Genomic DNA, 19,780 nt, shown 5'->3' with positions numbered 1-19,780 from the left:
AGAGCTTTCATACTCTTAAACAGTCCACACTCTAAAAGAGTTGGTGATAGCATGGACTTGCTGTGTGGCAGGAGCAGATCTAAGCAGAGTAAAGGGGGTACCCTCTCTAACACTGGGGTGCCTCCTTCTTTTCAGCACTGTGGTGGCGGACAGTCCCAATGTAGGGTTCGCGTCTCACCTCAAGCTTTCTTAACTGGCTAGTGGGGGAAGCAGCTCTGTTGTGGCTGTAGCCTCTAAGTATGAGGAACTTAGCCAGCCTTCTAGGAGAATTCTTCAGCCAATGGGGGAACTGGCTAAATGCTCCAGACTTCCAGTTCCTCAGTGGGAGAATTCTGAGGGCTAGGTCGCACAGCTCCTTAGAGGTTCCTCAGTGGGACTCAGTCCCTGTTCCTGCAGAAATAATCAGCTTAATACCTTAGGTTGCACTAACTTTTTCCCATCCTTGTCTCCATTTGCTTTCACTTCTAAGATCATATTATGGATTAATTTTGTTCCCCTCAAAAGATATGAAGTCCTGTCCGGGCACGGTGGCTCACGCCTGTAATCCTAGCACTTTGGGAGACTGAGGTGGGAGGATCATGAGGTCAGGAGATTGAGACCATCCTGGCCAACATGTTGAAACTCCATCTCTACTAAAAATACGAAAATTAGTTGGATGTGATGGTGCATGCCTGTAATACCAGCTACTTGGGAGGCTGAGGTACAAGAATCACTTGGACCCAGGAGACGGAGGTGGCAGTGAGCTGATATCGTGCCACTGTACTCCAGCCTGGCAACAGAACGATACTCTGCCTCAAAAGAAAAAAAAAATCAATCCTAACCCTTGGTACCTGTGAAACCTTATTTGGAAACAGGGTCTTTGCAGATGTAATCAAGGTAAAATGGGCTCATTAGGGTGGGCCATAACCTAAAATAACAAGTGATCTTATGTAAGAGGGACATTTGGACATGGATGTAAAAGAATACCACATGACCACAGAGACCTAAATGCTGTAGCTGAAAGCCAAGGAATGCCTGGGGCTACCAGAAGCTGGGAGAGGCAAGGTAGAATCCTATTCTAAAGGCTTTGGGGGCTGGGTGGTGGCTCACGCCTGTAATCCCAGCACTTTGACAGGCCAAGGTGGGTGAATTACTTGAGGTCAGGAGTTTGAGACCAGCCTGGCCAACATAGTGAAACCCCATATCTACTAAAAATACAAAATTAGCTGGGCAGGTAGCTCATGCCTGTAATACTAGCTACTCAGGAGGCTGAGGCAGGAGAGTCACTTGAACCCAAGAGGCAGAGTTTGCAGTGAGCTGAGATCCTGCCACTGCACTCCAACCTGGGTGACCAAGTCAGTCTCTGTTTTAAAAAAATTAAATTAAAATAAAATAAAATAAAGGCTTTGGGGCAGCAATCAAAGATCTTTCCTTGATCTCAGACTTCTAGCATCCAAGACCGTGAAAAAATAGGTTTCTGTTGTCTTAAGCCACCAAGTTTATGCTACAACAGCGCCCTCTTCTTCATGATTTATCCATGGTTGCACTTTCTGCAGCTGCAGTTACATGCAGTACAGTACAGTAAGGTATTCTGAGAGGGAGAGAGGTAGGGAGAGAGAGATACCACATTCACATGACTTTTATTACAGTATATTGTTGCAAGTGTTTTGTTTTATATTAGTTATTGTTGCTAATCTCTTTCTGTGCCTAATTTATAAATTAAACTTTATCATAGGCATATATGTTTAGGAAAAAGCACAGTATACATAGAGTTTGGTACCAACCCATGGCTTCAGGTATCCACTGGGGGTCTTGGAGTGGATCCCGCATGGATAAGGGTGGAATGTACTTATTACAGTAACCGTAGGAGTCGCATGCAGATCGCCTCACACATAAACTATTTTCCCCTGAGTCTTTGTCACACATTCTGTTGCAAGGGGACTCAAACTATGTTTTGCCTCCAGCTGAATTTTTAGATCTAAATCTGGGCCTCTGTCTATCCCTTGCACTTCTAATCAATAAAGTGATTTTAGTGGGACAGTTGGACAGGACCCTATCTTGTATCTCTCACTTCTCTAACCTCCAGAATTTGGCGAGACCCTCACTTTCCTTTCCAAACTCTAGTACCATGTGGAAAGCCCAGGTTCACTTATAAGCATCACCCTCTCCCTGGAAGGAAAGCTCCAGAATTCTAATTTTGGTTGTCACGTCCTGGGCTAGGGCTTCTCCTGGGCAACAGCAGCTCCAGAATTTCTGTGGAGGGGTTTGTAGATTAGAATCGAATTGGAAGGGGAGTGGGCCCTAGTAGATTTACTTGAAAGTTATCAAACCACATTTAGAAATCTGTGTTTATTTGGAGTGATTTTGGGGGTTGGGGATAGAGGAAGATGCACTGATTTCATCACTCGACGGCTCAAAGGTGGCCAAAGGTGGCAGTTCTGAAAGCTCTGGTCACTTTTTTTTTTTTCCATCATCCTGGCGTCTCCAAAGCGGAAGGTGTTTTTTCTGGGCAGGCCCTCAGAAAACAGCTCAGGAACTATGGGAATGCCACGGGCAACCTTTGGCCTTTAAGTGGTGTAAGAGTGTCCTCTAGCGGCCATGACTCAGAAAGCCTCTGGCATAGAGCAATGCTCCTGAGACTGGTGGCCTGTTACCATGGTTGGGACCAACCCTTGAGACAGAGACCATTACAAAACTGATGACCATCAGCATGGGACAGAAACATAAGCAAAGGGCTGGAAGACCCTAACAAGACAGAAAATACCTTCACAGGAGTAACAGACAAGATGGATCAGACAAACTATCGTGGGACAAACATCTAATTCACAGCTGAGATCATTGTCACAGGCAACTGCTTGCCTTCTGGGAGACACTGCTGGTGATAAGGGGGAAAACCGGAATTTTGTCAGCTTGCAAGGACTTCCATTACTGAGTATGCATGGACTCCTAGACTTTGCAGTGAGAAGCAAGTCAGTGCTGGCAATTAGATTCCTATCTTAAGTAACTTGGTTCTCTTTGAACACCCTGGAAATGCTGTCTATCTAGTATGTGGGGAAAATGCCAGTTTCTTCATCAGATATGCCCAGAACTTGGAGTCATAGTTTCAGGCTGCACCAAGAAAATTTTCAGTAAGAACTGATTCCTCGATGTTCTAAGGAGAGTGGAGTGAAGCTTGGTGGGGTTGAGTTTGGCAGTTGTTGGGAGCTCTGTGGGTGTTGGGAGAGAAAGTGGTTTCCCTATCTGGGATGGGTGGGCTGGAACAAGGCAAGACGCCAATGCCCTGCTTAAGCCCTCGTTTCATTACACTGCCCTGTCTCCGGGAGGGGAAGACTGTTTACCTGTTCAATCCTTCTTGTCAGAGCAAGAATCCAGTAAAATCCCCGCACGTGCTTCCCTTCACAGATCTCTGTGGACCACGTTCTTCCCAGCTTTACAGCTTTCTGGTTCTTGCTAGAGACCCTCTGTACTGGCTTTCCAGGACCCTCCTGGCCCACGAGGGTCAAAACCCTAAGATAATTCTCTTAGGATTCCAGCAGAGGTCAAGGCCTCACTTGCCTTCAAGTAGCCCACAGGCTCAGGACGGGTCATAGATTGTGGGTGGGAAAAGGGAACAGCAATCAGATTCCCATGTCCCTAGAATCTCATTTGCTCTTCAAAAGTTAATTTGATTGAGTTCATTTTCACGAGGGCTCTGGCTCTGGCAATGGAGGAGTGGAGAGGTTTACGGTATGGGCTGTGGAGGCCAAAAAAGTGGGGTAACATTGTCTCTGGTCCCCTGTTGTCTTGCCATACCCTGCCTCCATAGTGTCCGAATCCTGTGGAAAGGGGCATGCAGAGCCAAAAGTGGATTTTCATGATGGTCTCCTTCAAACCCAGAGGTTGAGCAGCACGACGTGGGCATCCCAGGTCACAACGTACGACACAGAGAAGGGGAAGAGAGATTGACCTAAAGAAGCAGAAACTCAGACATTTATGTCTGCACACAGTTGTTGACCATGGAAGATACCTGTTAGCACAAAATCAGAAAGACTAGAAAATCACTTAAGTAAATCATAGTTTACCCGTATCGTAGGAACCCATAAAACTATTTAAAATAAGGTTTTTGAAGATTTAATGACCTGGATAATGATCATTCCAAAATGTTTAGCTTAAAAAAAGACAAAATGCAAAATTCAAAACATTCTTTTTAAAAAGGTTATTTGCAGAGAAAAGGGATTGGCAGGACAAGTTAACAACAATGATCGTTGGGACAAATTCGAATTATTTCGATTTTTTTTTCTGTATTTTTAAATCCTTGAAAATAACTGTTACTCATAACAATAAAAATATCATTGCCCAAAAAAGGAGATTGAGATTTTGTGAGCTGATTTGCCCTCCCTGTCTGGCCCTACACACCAAGGTCATTGTAAGGTCACAAATATCCTCGTCTCTTCTTAAGGTGGTGAAAATACTGTGCAGTCCTCCAGCAGACCAACTTGGCAACAGGAGCAGGGGGTCCTGTCCCCAACCTCTGCAGAGAGCAAAGAGACAGGCTCACTGTGTGTGCTTCACCTGATCCAGATGGAACCACAGATCCTGGAACCCCTCCTGAGCTCTGCTAAGAGGAAAGGGGCCTCAACCCCTCCTTCCTCCCACCAGCTCAAGATAGACAGAGTCTCCAAAACTGCCTGTTTCCCCTTTTCCTCTACTCCCCAGTTATCATAAAGTATAATTTATTCATTCAATACTAACAATATTTGGCAAATAATGAAGCTCAGTGAAAGCTAAATGAATAAATGATGCTTATAGAGCAAATGCTGTTAGTGTACCTGGGGTCAGTGGGCCAGTGAGATGCTGCAGTGACTCATGGCCACCTGAGATTAATCTGCTTGCTGGTTGGGGGCCCACAGAGGCAGAGTTCTTACAGAACCAGTATGCACAGAGTCAGTGTTCCTGGGAATGATATGTTCCCTTGGGGTTGACATGTTCCCTTCTGAGTCAAGTGATCAAGATGGCCCTGAGGTTGCGGTTCCATGGGATCAGTGCATCCATGGGCTTAGTGTCAGGTTGTCCCCTGGATAAGGATTCCCCTAAGGTAAAAATGCTCATGATCTCAGTGTAAATTGAAGCCCATCAGGAAGGTACAGGAACATACCATTTATGCCTATAAAGCTAATGTTCTCTGTCAAAGTAACCATCAGAACAAAGTTCACTGCCACTGGGTAACTGGTGCTGAGCAGATTCCCTGGGGAATAGAGTGAAAAATTGTGGGGTGGTGGGCCCATGGCTTAGTAGGGCAGGGTGGTTGGCATGGTTATGTCAGACTGGTTGAAAGGATCCATTCATTTAAGTGGCTCAGGTGAGTGGAAAGATGTGATATAATTTTGGAAATAAAATGGATTAATAATTTGAGGGTTCTAGTCAGGAAAACGATTGGCTAGGGAGTTCTTGGGAAGCTCTCTGAAGGGCTGGATAGGAAGAGATTTGGGTAAAATTGTCAACAGCCTTGAAAAGGGAAATGACTGTGGTAGGGTGGACAGGCAGCTGGGGTTGGGGAGCCTAGCGGCTTTGGAATAATACCTTAGTTATAGGTGTTGTGGGCTTGTCCTAATTTTCTGTATACTGTGGAAATTCCATCTGAGCCATAACTTCCTAACTGCTCTCAATGGTCACTGCTTCCAATTCCTGCTCAGCATGTACTCCAGGTGGGGAAGGTGTTGGGAGAGCCTGTCTCAGGAGTGCTGTGCCAGTTTCTCTTGAGTGTTTCTGTCTCTCCATTTCCTGGGCCTCATCCCGCTCTAGGACACCTTTATTGCTCATTTGGATGACTCCAATCCATCTTTCAGACTGCCAGTGGTGTAATCACCCTGAAAGGCACCCCTGCTCTCTCCTCTGAAGCTTCTGGGTGCTCCTTCAGCTATCCTGGCACCAACATGCCTTCCCAGACCATTCTCTTAGTCTCTTCACTGTGTCTGGACCACAGCTTACCTCTGCCTTGTTCAGCCTAGTCTCACTTCCAGGTATACCTCCTGGCCATCCTGTAAGCTCTATTCCAGGGCTCTGCTTCCATCTCCTCAGTGAAAATCTTCCACCATGCCTTCTCTAGGCCCCTGTAGCAGTCTACAATCTCAGTTCCAGGAAAGAGGTCCTGCTTTTGGCTGCCTTTGGCTTGAACAAGTTAAGCTTCCTGAGAAGTGGTCAGGGTCTCAGTTCTGTCCTCCACTTCTCAGAAGAGGTTCAAAGCCTCCAGGCTCTGAGCAGCCTCTAAGGAAAGAAGGCAGGGATGGATTTTGCACTCGGACCCTTAAGTGTTACTCAGGAGGTTGAACAGGGAGTGGAGGAGGCAGGGTAAACAGCTGTGAAGTGAAGGGGTTGAGACATGGGGGCAGCCCCGTGATAGAGCACGGGGCACTCTGGAAACAGATGAATTGGGTGAATTCCAGTTCTTGTTCATTTCTGAGCCATTTCACATACAAATGAAAACCCATGTGGAGGCCTATTTTCTAGGCACGATGTTAGTATGTACATCTTCCCAAGGGAAAGGTCGATTCTCTAATTTTTCATGAAATATTATGTGTTTCCAGAAAATATAAATAACAAGTACTTCTTCTGTTGATGGACACTGTGGTTGATGTCTTGGTTACTGTGAATGATGCTGCAGTGAATGTGGAAGTATCTCTTCAACATACTGATTTCATTTCCTTTGGATATATGCCCAGAAGTGGGATTGCTGGATCATGATAGTTCTATTGTTATTGAGGAAATGCTATACTGTTTTCTACAATGTCTGTACTAACTTACATTCACACCAAGTGTATAAGGGTTCCCTTTTCTCTATATCCTCAACACTTGCGTTTTGAATCTACTAAACTGTTTGGTTTTATGTTCTTTATGAACCACACTGCTTTAATTACATAGTTTTATATTTTACTATCTGGAAGGGCTAGTTTCTCTCTGCAGGGACTTTTTGGAGACATTTTTATTTTTCCCTATACATTTAGAAATGGCTTACCCAGTTCCAAAATAGCTCTTTGTATTTTATTCTAATTATGACAAATACGTAGTTTAACTGGGAAAACTGACCCTTTAAAATGAATCTTTTTATTCACGACATGATACACCTTTAAGTGATTACATCTCGTTTCTCATTAGCATTTTTAAAGTTTTCTTCAACCAAATTAATGCAGTAGTACTAATTTAAAACAAAAAACCTCCTCCTTTGCACTTTCTTTTTTCTTGAGACAGGGTCTTGCTCTGTCGCCCAGGCTGAAGTGCAGTAGTGTGATCTTGGCTCACTGCATCCTCCACATCCTGGGTTTAAGCAATTCTCCAGCCTCAGGCTCCCAAGTAGTTGGGACTACAGGTGTGTGCCACCATGGTGGCTAATTGTTGTATTTTTGTTTTTTTTCAGTAGAGATGGGGTTTCACCATGTTGGCTAGGCTAGTCCTGAACTCCTGGCGTCAAGTGATTCACCCGTCTCGGCCTCCCAAAGTGTGAGCCACCACCATGCCCAGCCCCATTTTATTTTCAGTATCTGTATCTATTTTCTCTTGCTTAAATGCAATAGCTATTAGGTCTAGAACAAAGCTAAGTAATGGTAACACCACAGTATGGTCATTAGTTCAGGTCGGGTTAATTTTATAATATAATCAATACCCATAATGAAGCTATTGCCCAACCTCAAACTAGATCATTGCCAGTAACGATATTTATTTACTTGCCTGCCTCTTCTCACGACTAAAGTAAACATTAGTGAGAATTTTGTTATTTTTGCTTTTTGGTTTTCACACACACACACACACACACACACACACACACACACACACCCGTCAATTCTCATTTCTTTGCAGATTTCGTATTTGTGAGTTTACCTCTTACTAAAATTTATTCCTAACTCCAGTATCAGTACTTGCTGGGCTTTTGCAGTCACTTGTGGACATGGAGCATGTGGAAAAATCTGAATTCCCTGTTATCCATGTTCCCAGCTGAGGTGGAACAAGGCCTTCTTGTTTCAGCTCTCATAAACAAGTATCTTTTCAATCTATTTAGTACATCTTTTGCATTTTTGTGGACTTTGTTGCTTAAAGTGGCCCCCAAGCACAGCACCAAGTGTTCCTAACTGCAAGAACAAGAAGACTGTGAGGTGCCTCCTGGAGAAACTGAGGTAAGCTTCATTCAGGAATGTTAGGTTGCCTAAGTTCAACGTTCATGGGTCAACCGTGTATACTAAGTTGTCTTCAAACAGAAAAATATGTAACAATCATGGGTCAACCTTGTATACCAAGTTGTCTTCAAACAGAAAAACATGTAACAAGGAACCCCACCCTGTATTTCCCTTGGGAATAATGGTTCAGTACTCTCGAATTCAGTGTTCATAGTAAATTTACAGAACTACTACAGATAATGAGAACAGACTGTACATATATATACACAGTCACCTCTTAGTATCCATGGAGGATTTGGTTCCAGAACCTCCCACAGAAATCAAAATCCTCTGATGCCCAAGTCCCTAATATACAGCATTTGCATATAACCTGTGCATGCCTTCTCACATACTTCTAAGTCATCTCTAGATTACTTATAACTAATACAATGTAAACACTAATACTTGTTGTATTGTTTAGAGAAAAATGTCTCTACAGGCTTAGTCCAGAGACAATTTTCCCCTCAATATTTTAATTTTTTTTAATTATTTTTTTTAAAGACGGGGTTTCACCATGTTGGTCAGGCTGGTTGGTGGTGAACTCCAGACCTCAGGTGATCCACCCACCTTGGCCTCCAAAGTGCTTGGATCACAGGCATGAGCCACCACGCCTGGCCTCCTCTCAATATTTTCAACCTGCAGTTGGCCGAGTCCATAGATGCGGAACCCACATATGCAGATGGTCAACTGTATGTCTAACAAGTTTCACTTGTTTTTGAACTTCAGGAGTATCATGTCTTCCAAGACCAGCTTTTTGCATTCAACCCTTTTATTCACATTCACCTATATTGTTACTCATAGCTGCAGGGTAACTTCATGTCCTTGTTTTAGATGTGTCGCCTATAAATAGCATGATTGGGATTTGTTTTAATATTCAATGTTCCCCCCTTGGGCTAGTTTAATACTTTTACATTTATTGTAATTACTGATGTATTTGGACTCGTTTGGCATCTTGTTTTGTTTTATCCACCTTTCCTATGTTTATTTCTCAAATTTAAAATTTTGTTTCTTCCCTATTATTCCATGATCTCTCATCACTATTCATTTAGAGATTATATATACTTCCAGTAACTAACCTTGGAATTTTATCATGTATACTTAAAAAGACTAAGTTGATATTAACTGGCTACTCCCAAAAATATAAGAATACTGAAACACTTTGATTAACCTTCCCACCATGCTTTCTACTTTTTTTTTTTTTTTTTTTTTGAGACGGAGTTTCGCTCTTGTTACCCAGGCTGGAGTGCAATGGCACGATCTCGGCTCACTGCAACCTCCGCCTCCTGGGTTCAGGCAATTCTCCTGCCTCAGCCTCCTGAGTAGCTGGGATTACAGGCACGCACCACCATGCCCAGCTAATTTTTTGTATTTTTAGTAGAGACGGGGTTTCACCATGTTGACCAGGATGGTCTCGATCTCTTGACCTTGTGATCCACCCGCCTCGGCCTCCCAAAGTGCTGGGATTAGAGGCTTGAGCCACCACGCCCGGCCGCTTTCTACTTTTAACCACACAATTTGGCCTGTCATTATTATTTTGCAGATAACCTCTGTTTACATTTCCCTACCTATAAGAAAGTATCATTACTATCCATACTTTATGATTCCCATAATTTGTATTTCCTAAGGTTATTTATCTCAGAACTGAGTTCCAGGCTGGGGTTCATGTTGCTTATTACTTTCAAACTATTCAGCTTCAGACATCATAATATCTACCACCTATGTGTGCTTACTACATACCAGGAACTATTCTCTGCAAGTGTTGACTAACCTGACATTTATTAATTAACTGAATCCTCCTAATACCCTAATGGGCTATGTTAATGATGCACATTTTTTAACCCTTATAATTTATCTTTCCTAAGGCTACACATAACTCAGAACTAGGATTCAGGCCTTTTTGATTTCCCATTGCCTTCATTCACCTTTGCACTCCAGTATGTAATTTCCTTAGTCCTTGAATAATGATTTCTTTCTTTTTTTTTTTTGAGACGGAGTTTCGCTCTTGTTACCCAGGCTGGAGTGCAATGGCGCGATCTCGGCTCACTGCAACCTCCGCCTCCTGGGTTCAGGCAATTCTTCTGCCTCAGCCTCCTGAGTAGCTGGGATTACAGGCAAGCGCCACCATGCCCAGCTACTTTTTTGTGTTTTTAGTAGAGACGGGGTTTCACCATGTTGACCAGGATGGTCTCGATCTCTCGACCTCGTGATCCACCCACCTCGGCCTCCCAAAGTGCTGGGATTACAGGCTTGAGCCACCGCGCCCGGCCCTGAATAATGATTTCTTTCTAAGACACAGAGTGGCAAGGTGGAACTTCAGAATACCAGATGAAAGGGATGTCTGAAGTTACACAGGCAAGTACTCTAGCCTACAAGGTCCCTGGGAAATGCCATCTAGTCTTTGTTTAAATTGAGTCACTAGCAGACCTCAATATAACCCAACACTGTACTCTCAAGTTACAGACAGCACTTAAGAATTTTCTGAAGTTTTGGGGAAATCTCTTTCATCTTTAACCCACAGATCTTAATTCTGCCTCCCTGAACCAAAGTGGCAAACAGCTCCATCTAACTATTAATGTATTTTAAGATAGTGACGACACACTCTACTCTTTTAGTTCAGATTAAGCATCCAATTTTCTCAAGTATTTTTTCTCCATGGATTCTTATTTTCATTTCCTGTAGAAATCACAGGAATCCTCAAGAAAAGATTCAGTTTTGCCAAAGGACACCTTTCCATATTGAAAATCAAAAGAACAGTTTGGTAAAGCACTAACATGCCAAACATATAACCAACTTCTCCATCTCTAATATTCACTTCCGGGTTTCTGTGTGATCTAAAACATTTTCCTCCCTTCTATTCTCCCAGTAATAAACTCACGTAAGATGAAACTAACTTACAAAAGGTAGGCTATGTTTATTAGACTCACAGGCAGTTGACTGTCTCAGTGTGACTCAAGACCACAAAAAACCCGTCCTGGGGTTGAGACCCAGACCAGCAGGTACACTGCCCGGGGCCCATTCACAGGTTTACAAGTTTCTCATTGAGGGCAATCTGTGACTGTGTGAGGTTGGCCAGGTAGGTCACCATCAGCAGGTCCTGGAAGACAAAGAATACAAAATGAGCGAGGGGTTGAATGGAAAGGGAGCACAAAGGCTGGCTTTGGCCAGCTCCATGATGGACAGTCATGAATAAATGACAGCTAGGAGAGACTGAGTAAGAGTCAAAAAGGTAGAAGACAGAAAGGAAATGCTTGAGAAGACTTTCTTATCTCTGCTGATACACTTATAGACTAGGGGTGCCTTAGCTGAGACCCATGGATGGACTATAGCGGGTCTGTGAACTCAAACAAGGAAAATAAGTAATTGCATTTTCATTAACCTCTGAATTTTAGTTTTTCTTTCCATCACAAATTTAGACAGTAAGTTACAGTAGCATCAGCAGTAACTGAGACAATGGAATCAAGGGAGGAGAAGGAGGGAAATCTTCAACCATGTGTACCACAGCTCTTCCTTCCTCCCAACTTGGACTTCATGGCGGTTATATAAGTGAAGCCCTGTCTCTATCGTACTCCAGGATGCCTCACCCAACTCTCTTCACATTTGAGTGTACGTGCTGAGGTGGGGGAAGAAACCAGGCAAGCAAGGGCTCGGGAAGGGCACTCACATTGATGTTGCTGTTGAGCATGGTCTCAAAGTCATCAGGAACTATTTTGGGTACTTGGTTAACCAGGCTCATCAGGAATCGGCCCACGGTATTGTCAGCTGACACCTTTCCAGACTGATCATCAAAACAAAGACTCAATGAGGCAGTTCATTATAACCACTGGGCACTACCGTTCCATCGGCGCGTGCCTCAGTGATGCCAGCATGGAGACCTATGTCCTCCCCTTTGTTTTTTCTTTCCCCTCTCACCAGTACATCCTCTGCGTATTGCAACACCGTGCTCAGGGCATCCTGGATGCGAGCTGATGCCCCTCCAACTTGCTGCAAGTCACTTGAGAGTCCAATCACTCGGTTGGGGCTAAAGCAGGTCTTCATGATCAGGTCAACTGTGGAAGTTGGTTGGCAGGATGGCAGTGGCAGTGGTGGGCAGTTAGAGGCAGAGAGAATTCAGTCATCCCACTAGGAAAGAGATGGTCCTAACATCCTGCTAAGTCTGCTTCCTACCTCCCCCTAGACTCAGTCTACTCAGTCACACTCCCGGCAGTGCCCTTATCAGCTTTTGTTCCTCCTAACAAAGCTCAACTCCTTTCACCTGGTATGTTCATCAATGGTTTTGGTCTCATGTGAATGGTCATGTGGCCTCTGGTACTGGTAATTTCCCACCTTCAATAGTGTCTCAAATAATCCCTTAAATCCCATTTATAAAAGAGATGACTATGACTTCTAGTCTTCATAGAGCTTAGATCAATAGTCCGTTTTAAAACCACCCAAGGCCTCCATCCTTGTTACAGAACAGCAGCCCCCTTCCCTGAACATTACTAAGATGTCTAAAGAGTGTATGGAAAGCTTACTCACCTCCAATTCGCTCAGTGTCATAGTATGCATATTTCACTGTCAGAGGTGTGAACATCACTCCCATGGTCCTCCCGGGGACACCCATTAAAGTGCTGAGGAAGGAGAAGCCGAGGTAAACAGATGGCCTTGGGAGAGGGTTTCCATGTCTATTCTGGGCTGAGAAAGCAGACACAGCAGAAAAATGGCTCCCAAGGTTCTGAGATAGGAAGGGTGGGACCAAGTGACCCCAGAGGTCTCATAGGAGCAAAATTTACTTTCTCCCTTTAGCTTGTCCCACATACCAAACCCTTGGCCTATAAGAGGGGACTCAACCTTTGGACTTGGCCTGGTCCCTTCAGAGGATTACTTCACACACTGTGCATTACCAGTGATCAGAGGACAGAACTCAATTACTCCGTGGAGCTGGCCGTCTAGATACCTGCTCACCACGGAAAGACGACAGAGCCAAGTCTTTTCTGGGACTAAGCCCTTCATCAGCATTGAAAAAGGAAACCAACTCCTGTCCACCAAATTAGATTGGGTGCTTTAAGTAATCTCACTAAAGGTATTGTCTTTACTATGTCAATCACATACCTGGATCTATACTTTAGTATGTCAACTATATATATCTGCGTCTATCTACATACAGATATATATAGTTGGATCTTTTTTTTTTTTTGAGATGGGGTCTTGCTACATTGCCCAGGCTGAAATGCAGTGGCTATTCACAGGTGGGATCCCACTACTCATCAGCATAGGAGTTTTGACCTGCTCCATTTCTGACCTAGGCCAGTTCACCCCTCCTTAGGCAACCTGGTAGTCCCCAACTCCCGGGAGATAGTTGGAATACGCACACACTGTATATACTGGATCCATATATATATACACACACACAATCTTGAGGCGTCTGAAATCCTTTGAAAGGCTAAGAAGTCAGGCAATGGCTAGTGCTCACTGGTATGCCAACTGGCTCATAAAGACTTGGCATCCACCATCTTTGTCTTACCACCTAAGAGTAAACTGGCTCTATCAGCGTCAGACACAGAACCAGCACAATGCCAACAGCCTAACAGATGCACTAACAGATGCCTTCCCTCTGACCACGGTCTTTCCAAGTCTCACAGCTGCTTCTTCAGCATGCCACCAGGGTCTTTCCCAGCATCCCCCATTACTGGCATTTTAACCATCTGCAAGCTCAATGTGTTAACTGCAATATTATTGTTATTAAAACTGCTCTCAATCCTGGGTTAATAAATGTGTTCAAAATAAGGACAGTCATCCTTTATCGGTATTATCCTGAGTACTGTGCTGAGTTCTAGAGATAATGATAAACTAATGGGTAGCTCAGAAAAGTAAGGAATGTGGTGAAGGATTATGACAAGAATACCATGTGATGACTGGCTGTAAGAACTATGGATAGTTGAGTTCTATAGAAGATGACTTGATTGCTTGCTCAAATACTTAAAAGGGCTGTCATTCGAAACTGGTTAAGAGCAATGAGTAGAAACCGGAGTATAAGTAGGATCAGCAGATACAAATTATAGGAACAGATTTTGTCTCAGAGTAAAACTTTTTGAATAACTGTTGAGAGAGAGGAACAGGCTTCTTAAGGACACAGCAAGTTCCACACAGAAGGAATTAACCTTGCTTGGGGTGGGGGAGGGATGGCATCTAGGCATGGTTTTATGCCCTTGCAGCCCAAGACTGCGGTCACCTGACATAGGCTTTGATGCTCATGCGGCCGTTCTGGAGACTTGTGTCCACAGTGAGGTGGATGGGGTTGGGGGCCTCCCGGCTGTAGTACTCATGGATCAGCACAGAGTGCTCTGTGATGTCATGGCCTGTAGCATACCTGCAACATGGAACACAGTTGTGGACTCATGTCTATATGTGACATCAATATAAAACACAACAGTGGCAAGGGTGTTTTTAGGGTACCTGATATTGCCGTGGTAGGGATACCTAGTGATACCAAATGCCAAGAACAATATACACATAGAAAACTATGTCAAATCAAATCAAATGCTGAGTGCTTTTGAAAAATTTCAAGTCTCTTATGAGGTGATTCAAAATATATATACTGGCCCCAAAGGATCAGAACTGCCAGCAAAACCCACTCAATTCACAGCTCCTACAGGTAACACTTTTCTTTTCTTTTCTTTTTTTTGAGACAGGGTCTCAATCTGTCACTAGGCTGGAGTGCAGCAGGATAATCATAGGTCACTGCAGCTTCAAATTCCTGGCCTCAAGTGATCCTCTAGCCTCAGCCGCCTAAGTAGCTAGGACTAGAGGTGTGTGTCACCATGCCTGGCTAAGTTTTTAAAAAATGTTTTTTTTTAGAGACAGGGTCTCACTACTTTGCTCAGGCTGATCTTTAACTACTGGGCTCAAGTGATCCTCCTGCCTCAGCCTCCCAGCTGGGATTACAGGCACCGAGCCACTGCTTGCAGCCAGTAATACACTTGCAATACTCTATCTCTAAAAGGAAGAGGATAAGATCCAGTCTGGTGGCAAAAGACATTGACAATCACGGAGAGACCTTCCATTTGCCCCAGCCCCCACCTCTCCAACTTACCAGCCCAGGATGAGCTCATTTGGAGAAACTTTTTTATGTAGTTCATACATGTTCTTAGCAAATTCCATGTCAACAGCCACCTAAGATGGCAGGAAAGCAAGCTAAGAAGCCGGAAGTCCAAAGAAAAACTGGTTAAAAGGGACAAGAAGCCACCCCCAATAACCAGAAGAGGCCCAGGAAGTAACATACAAATAGGAAGCTCCTTGGCTATAGGAGCTCTAGTTATGAGTCAATATATAGTGTAGGAGGGGCCATGAGGGGAACCTAGCAAATGAACAGCTAAAAACAGCAGAGGGACAGCTTGGATTCCCACTCACTTCATCTTCTGACTCATTGTGCGGCACTGAAAAGCAATTGGTGACCTCCACTGAGTGTTTGTCGACCGTTCCTGTGAAAGAGAGAATTGTCCACGTGTTATATAATGCTAGGGCTCCCAACAACCTCCAACTACTTTTGAAATGCTTTTGATGCTTTCTTCAATGTCAATAAACACCTAACTGAACTCATTAGCTCCAAGTTTAGTCCAAGTGCATCAATGGGACCAGAATTCTCCAGGGAACTAAAACTGGCATGCTCGCCAACTTCTCCCTCTAAACATCACCAAACAGGGTTTATTATTCCTTTACAAGGTCTCCTTTTGCCTGTTACTTTCCACTACTAGCTTATTTCAGACCTTCACTCTATGACCTTTGTTTTTCGGCCTCTAGTCTTTGACCCTGTAATTTAATCTGCAGAGCTACCTGGAAGATTTTAATGGCTACACAGACTGCTGATACAGTGGCCAAGTTTCAGATATTGAGATGCTGCGAGCTTCATCTGCACCTTCCTTTAGCCATCTGGTCCCACGGTCATAGCCTTAACCTTACCATCATCCAGAAACCTATCTGCGAACCTTAGATGTGAGTATGTCAGTCTTTTACCACACACTTTTCTAGTTCCGATACCTTTATCCTCACTACATTTCTTTTTTTTCTGAGATGGAGTCTTGCTCTGTCACCCAGCCTGGAGTGCAGTGGTACGATCTTGGCTCACTGCAACTTCTGTTCCCTGGGTTCAAGCGGTTCTCCTGCCTTAGCTTCCCGAGTAGCTGGGACTACAGGCACATGCCACCATGCCTGGCTAATTTTTGTACTTTTAGAAGAGATGGTGTTTCACTATGTTGACCTCAAGTGACTTGCCTGCCTCAGCCTCCCAAAGTGCTGGGATTACAGGCGTGAGCCACCGCGCCCAGCCTATGTTTCTTTTTTGGTTTGTTTTTACTTTTATTCCCACCACATTTGTTTCTTGATCTCACTAACACCACTAAGTTGGCTTTTCCATTCTCTTTTAATCTATTGGAACCTCCCACCCCAGGATTCAAGGGTTTCCCTCTCCACCAAAAACCACCATGTTGTCCGTATCTACCAGTGTTTGTCTAATTCCAATTCACTATGGTTTCTGCTCCCTTTGCTGAAACTATGTTCCTAAACCAAATGCACATATATCCATTATCTTATTTGACCTCTTATCAGTATTGAACAGACTTGACCACTTACTTCCTCTATCTTAAAACTTTCCTTCCAGTTTTCTTCCCACCTTTCTAATGTTCTTTGTTGACTACTCCTTCTGCTGACTTTTCAAGTTTTTGGGGTTTTGTCTTTGTTCTTCTATCTTTTTACTCAATGTTCCTCTTCTAGGTCAGGCCCTGATCTAGAAATGTTTTTTGGGAATAAAGTTTACATGCCAATTTTTTTAAAGGCTGTTTTCTTGCTACAAAGGCAGAATTAAGTAGTTGCAAGAGACTGCACACAAGGCCTAAAATATTTACTGTCTGGCCCTTTATAGAAAGCTTGCCAATTCCTGCTTTAAGTGATCTCACCCAATTTTATGGGTTTAATTACCTTCTATATTCCAATGACGTAATTCCTAAACTGATACTTGCCTACATCTCTTTTGTACTTCAGATCTTTATATTCAATTTTCTACTTGACAACTCCACCAGAACGCTCATTGGGCATCTAAAAATAAATATATCCCAGACTGAAGTCAACTTCTACCTTCCCTTTCTTCCTCCACATTTAACTAAAGATATAGAAGTCATGCTTGATACTTTCTACTAATTGCTCACTTTTGATCACATCAAGTCCTATCAACTGTATTTCCTATCTTTCAACTCACTCACTTCCTATCTATCCCTATTTTGCAAGTGCTTCCTTATTACTAGAATAGCTGCTATCTGGTGCCCATGCCCAGCTCACGCCTGTCTCTTATCCACACTCTACAAAGCAGCCAAAGTGACTTTTTTTTTTTGAGATGGAGTCTTGCTCTGTTGCCCAGGCTGGAGGGCAGTGGTGCAATCTCAGCTCACTGCAACCTCCCTCCCAAGTTCTTGCAATTCTCCTTCTTCAGCCTCCCCAGTAGCTGGGACTACAGGTGGACACCGCCATGCCTGACTTCTTCTTTTTTTGTATTTTAGTAGAGACAGGGTTTCACCATGTTGCCTAGGCTGGTCTCGAACTCCTGAGCTCAGGCAATCCACCCGCCTCAAAGTCTGAGTGATTTCTAATTTCTATTCAGTGTTAGCTGAAATGCTCGGGATCCTCCCCAAAGAGCTTCAAATGAGGTTACCCTTCCATTTTGTCTTCTCTGAGACCCGGGTAATTCTCCTTCACAGCACTTTACACTTGCAATTATTCAATACTTCTTAGGGCTCTGCCCTCTGCTAGCTTCATTTCCTGCTCTACCTTCTGTCACCTACATTCCTGTAATACTGAATGTTTCAGATAGTGGACTTGCCCGGCCCTTTTTAACTTCCTGTAGTTGCTTTAATGCCCAGCTCAAACACCATCTTTTTGGGGAACTTTTCCCTAACCTTCTGAAATAGTTGTCTTCCGTAGTTCCATGCCACCATGATACCCTTCTATTAGAACATTTAATATATTACATTCTAGTTATTTGCATTTAAGAGTATATTTCTATAGAGTTTAAGGTTACAGAAGAGCTCACCTTATTACACTTTGAATTCTAAATACCTAACAGTTTTATGGTACAAAAAAAGAATTATCAACAATCCCTCTTTCGTGCTTTTCCATTTTACAAACTACTTTAACGTAGAGTATCTACTCCCCAAATTTGGAACACAAGCAGAAAATGGGTTATTCTTCCACCTGAAGGTTAAGGGCAGAGATATAAACAGATAATACAATTGTTTGTGTCCAAATGGAAAATGGGAGAACAGGGTTTCTCACATTAGGTACTAATATTAAGGGACACTGAGAGAATCAGGATCAAAAGTTCAGGACAGCAGAATACTATAAAATCCCAAATGGGTTCCAGCCAAACCGGTTTACTTGTTGGGAGGAATGCCTTTTTACAAATGTCCCCACTCCTTTGCCAATTGGTTAGAAAACTCTTTGCCAATACCTGGAAAACAATGACATTTAGTCGGTGGATAAGGCAGAAACATGGTCACTGTACTTAGGAAGTCAAGGGTTCCTGACTTCCCACTCGGCATGTGCACTCATTTTTGGCAGATGGCTCTCATCATACTTGCCATAAACTGCTGTGGGGAACATTAAAAAATGTAAACCACTGGCATAAAACATTCAGTAAGTGACACAACTACTACTTGTGTATTTTATGTCGCTCAAAGTGACAGCAATCCGGCAGGAGAGAGAAGAGAGGTGCAAATCACTTAAGAAGGCACAGCAGAAGGTGGGACGGAAAAATAGATCAAGACGTCATTGGGGAATGGGAGGAAAGAACGCCAAGCATGAAAGAATTAATGAGACAAGGGAAGTGAGATAAATGAGAAGTGGGAGGAAGTAAAGAATGTTAACTTTCTATGACCACTCACCCAGCAGGGTCCCGATAACTCGGGCAGCACCCTCGTTGCGTCGCTCGTAGCTGTCCACAATGGAGGCCAAAATGACTGGGTGCAGCCTGACCACGCGGCCGCCGGGGAAGGGCCCTGGGAGAGCGGGACCAGGCAGAGCGAGCGCTGGGGTCTGCGCCGGAGCTTGCGCTGAGGCCGAGGTCTGGCCAGGAGCCGCAGTCGTAGCCGCTGCTGCCGCAGGGTCTGAGGATGAAGCTGGAGTCCCAGCGGAAGGCGGAGCCGCAGCTGGTGCTGGCGTTGGGGCTGGGGCTGGGACTGAGGTTGGGGCCGAGACTGGGGCCGCCGCCGGGGTCGGAGTTGGCGTGGCAGGAGGAGCACTTGCTGATACCGCCGGCGTGGCCATCTTGTCGAGAAAGAAGGCGACAAGAGCGGAAATGAGGGCTTCAGGAATATCAGGAGCTTGATAGGCTGAATATACATCACGTGAACTAGACCTTTTTGTTTATTGGTTACTGTTGTTACTGCCGGAGCACTAAAATGGTCCCGCTGTGGGTAATTTCTTCCGGAATTTGTGCTCTTAGTTTTTGGCCCGAGGAGCACTCAGAGAGACCTGGGCTACGTAGTTCCGGGTAAACTTGGGACGGCGTTAGAAGAGAAACACTTTGTGCAGCTGCCGCCAGGTGGAACCAGAAAGCAGCGCGGAGGTGGAAATTCGTGTTTTAGACTTTAATGAGA

At 44.1% G+C, this 19,780-nt stretch overlaps 1 protein-coding gene across 1 annotated transcript; it reads right to left on the bottom strand.

Moving 5' to 3' along the window:
• Positions 1 to 7,037: 7,037 nt before the first annotated feature.
• Positions 7,038 to 19,484, bottom strand: EIF3F (eukaryotic translation initiation factor 3 subunit F). Its single transcript, XM_039470679.2, has 8 exons — positions 19,067 to 19,484; positions 15,549 to 15,619; positions 15,232 to 15,311; positions 14,371 to 14,508; positions 12,678 to 12,769; positions 12,072 to 12,208; positions 11,824 to 11,937; positions 7,038 to 11,256 (listed from the first exon to the last, which is right to left on the bottom strand). The coding sequence occupies exons 1-8, from the start codon at positions 19,446 to 19,448 to the stop codon at positions 11,179 to 11,181; spliced, it is 1,092 nt and encodes a 363-aa protein (XP_039326613.1). The 5' UTR covers positions 19,449 to 19,484; the 3' UTR covers positions 7,038 to 11,178.
• Positions 19,485 to 19,780: the final 296 nt, after the last annotated feature.

The sequence above is a fragment of the Saimiri boliviensis genome, chromosome 6 (assembly GCF_048565385.1).
Source record: "Saimiri boliviensis isolate mSaiBol1 chromosome 6, mSaiBol1.pri, whole genome shotgun sequence".
Taxonomy (NCBI): Eukaryota; Metazoa; Chordata; class Mammalia; order Primates; family Cebidae; genus Saimiri; species Saimiri boliviensis.
Note: the sequence above shows the minus strand (reverse complement) of the source record. Positions and strands in the feature narration are given on the sequence as shown.

Bases quoted from the DNA above. Each gene is read 5' to 3' on its own strand.
- EIF3F (XM_039470679.2), bottom strand. From the start codon at position 19,448: ATGGCCACGCCGGCGGTATCAGCAAGTGCTCCTCCTGCCACGCCAACT. The intron at 15,312-15,548 runs GTGAGTGGGAAT...CTGCCATCTTAG, and splicing joins ACAATGAGTCAGAAGATGAA to GTGGCTGTTGACATGGAATT. The intron at 14,509-15,231 runs GTAAGTTGGAGA...TCCATGTTGCAG, and splicing joins AATGAGCTCATCCTGGGCTG to GTATGCTACAGGCCATGACA.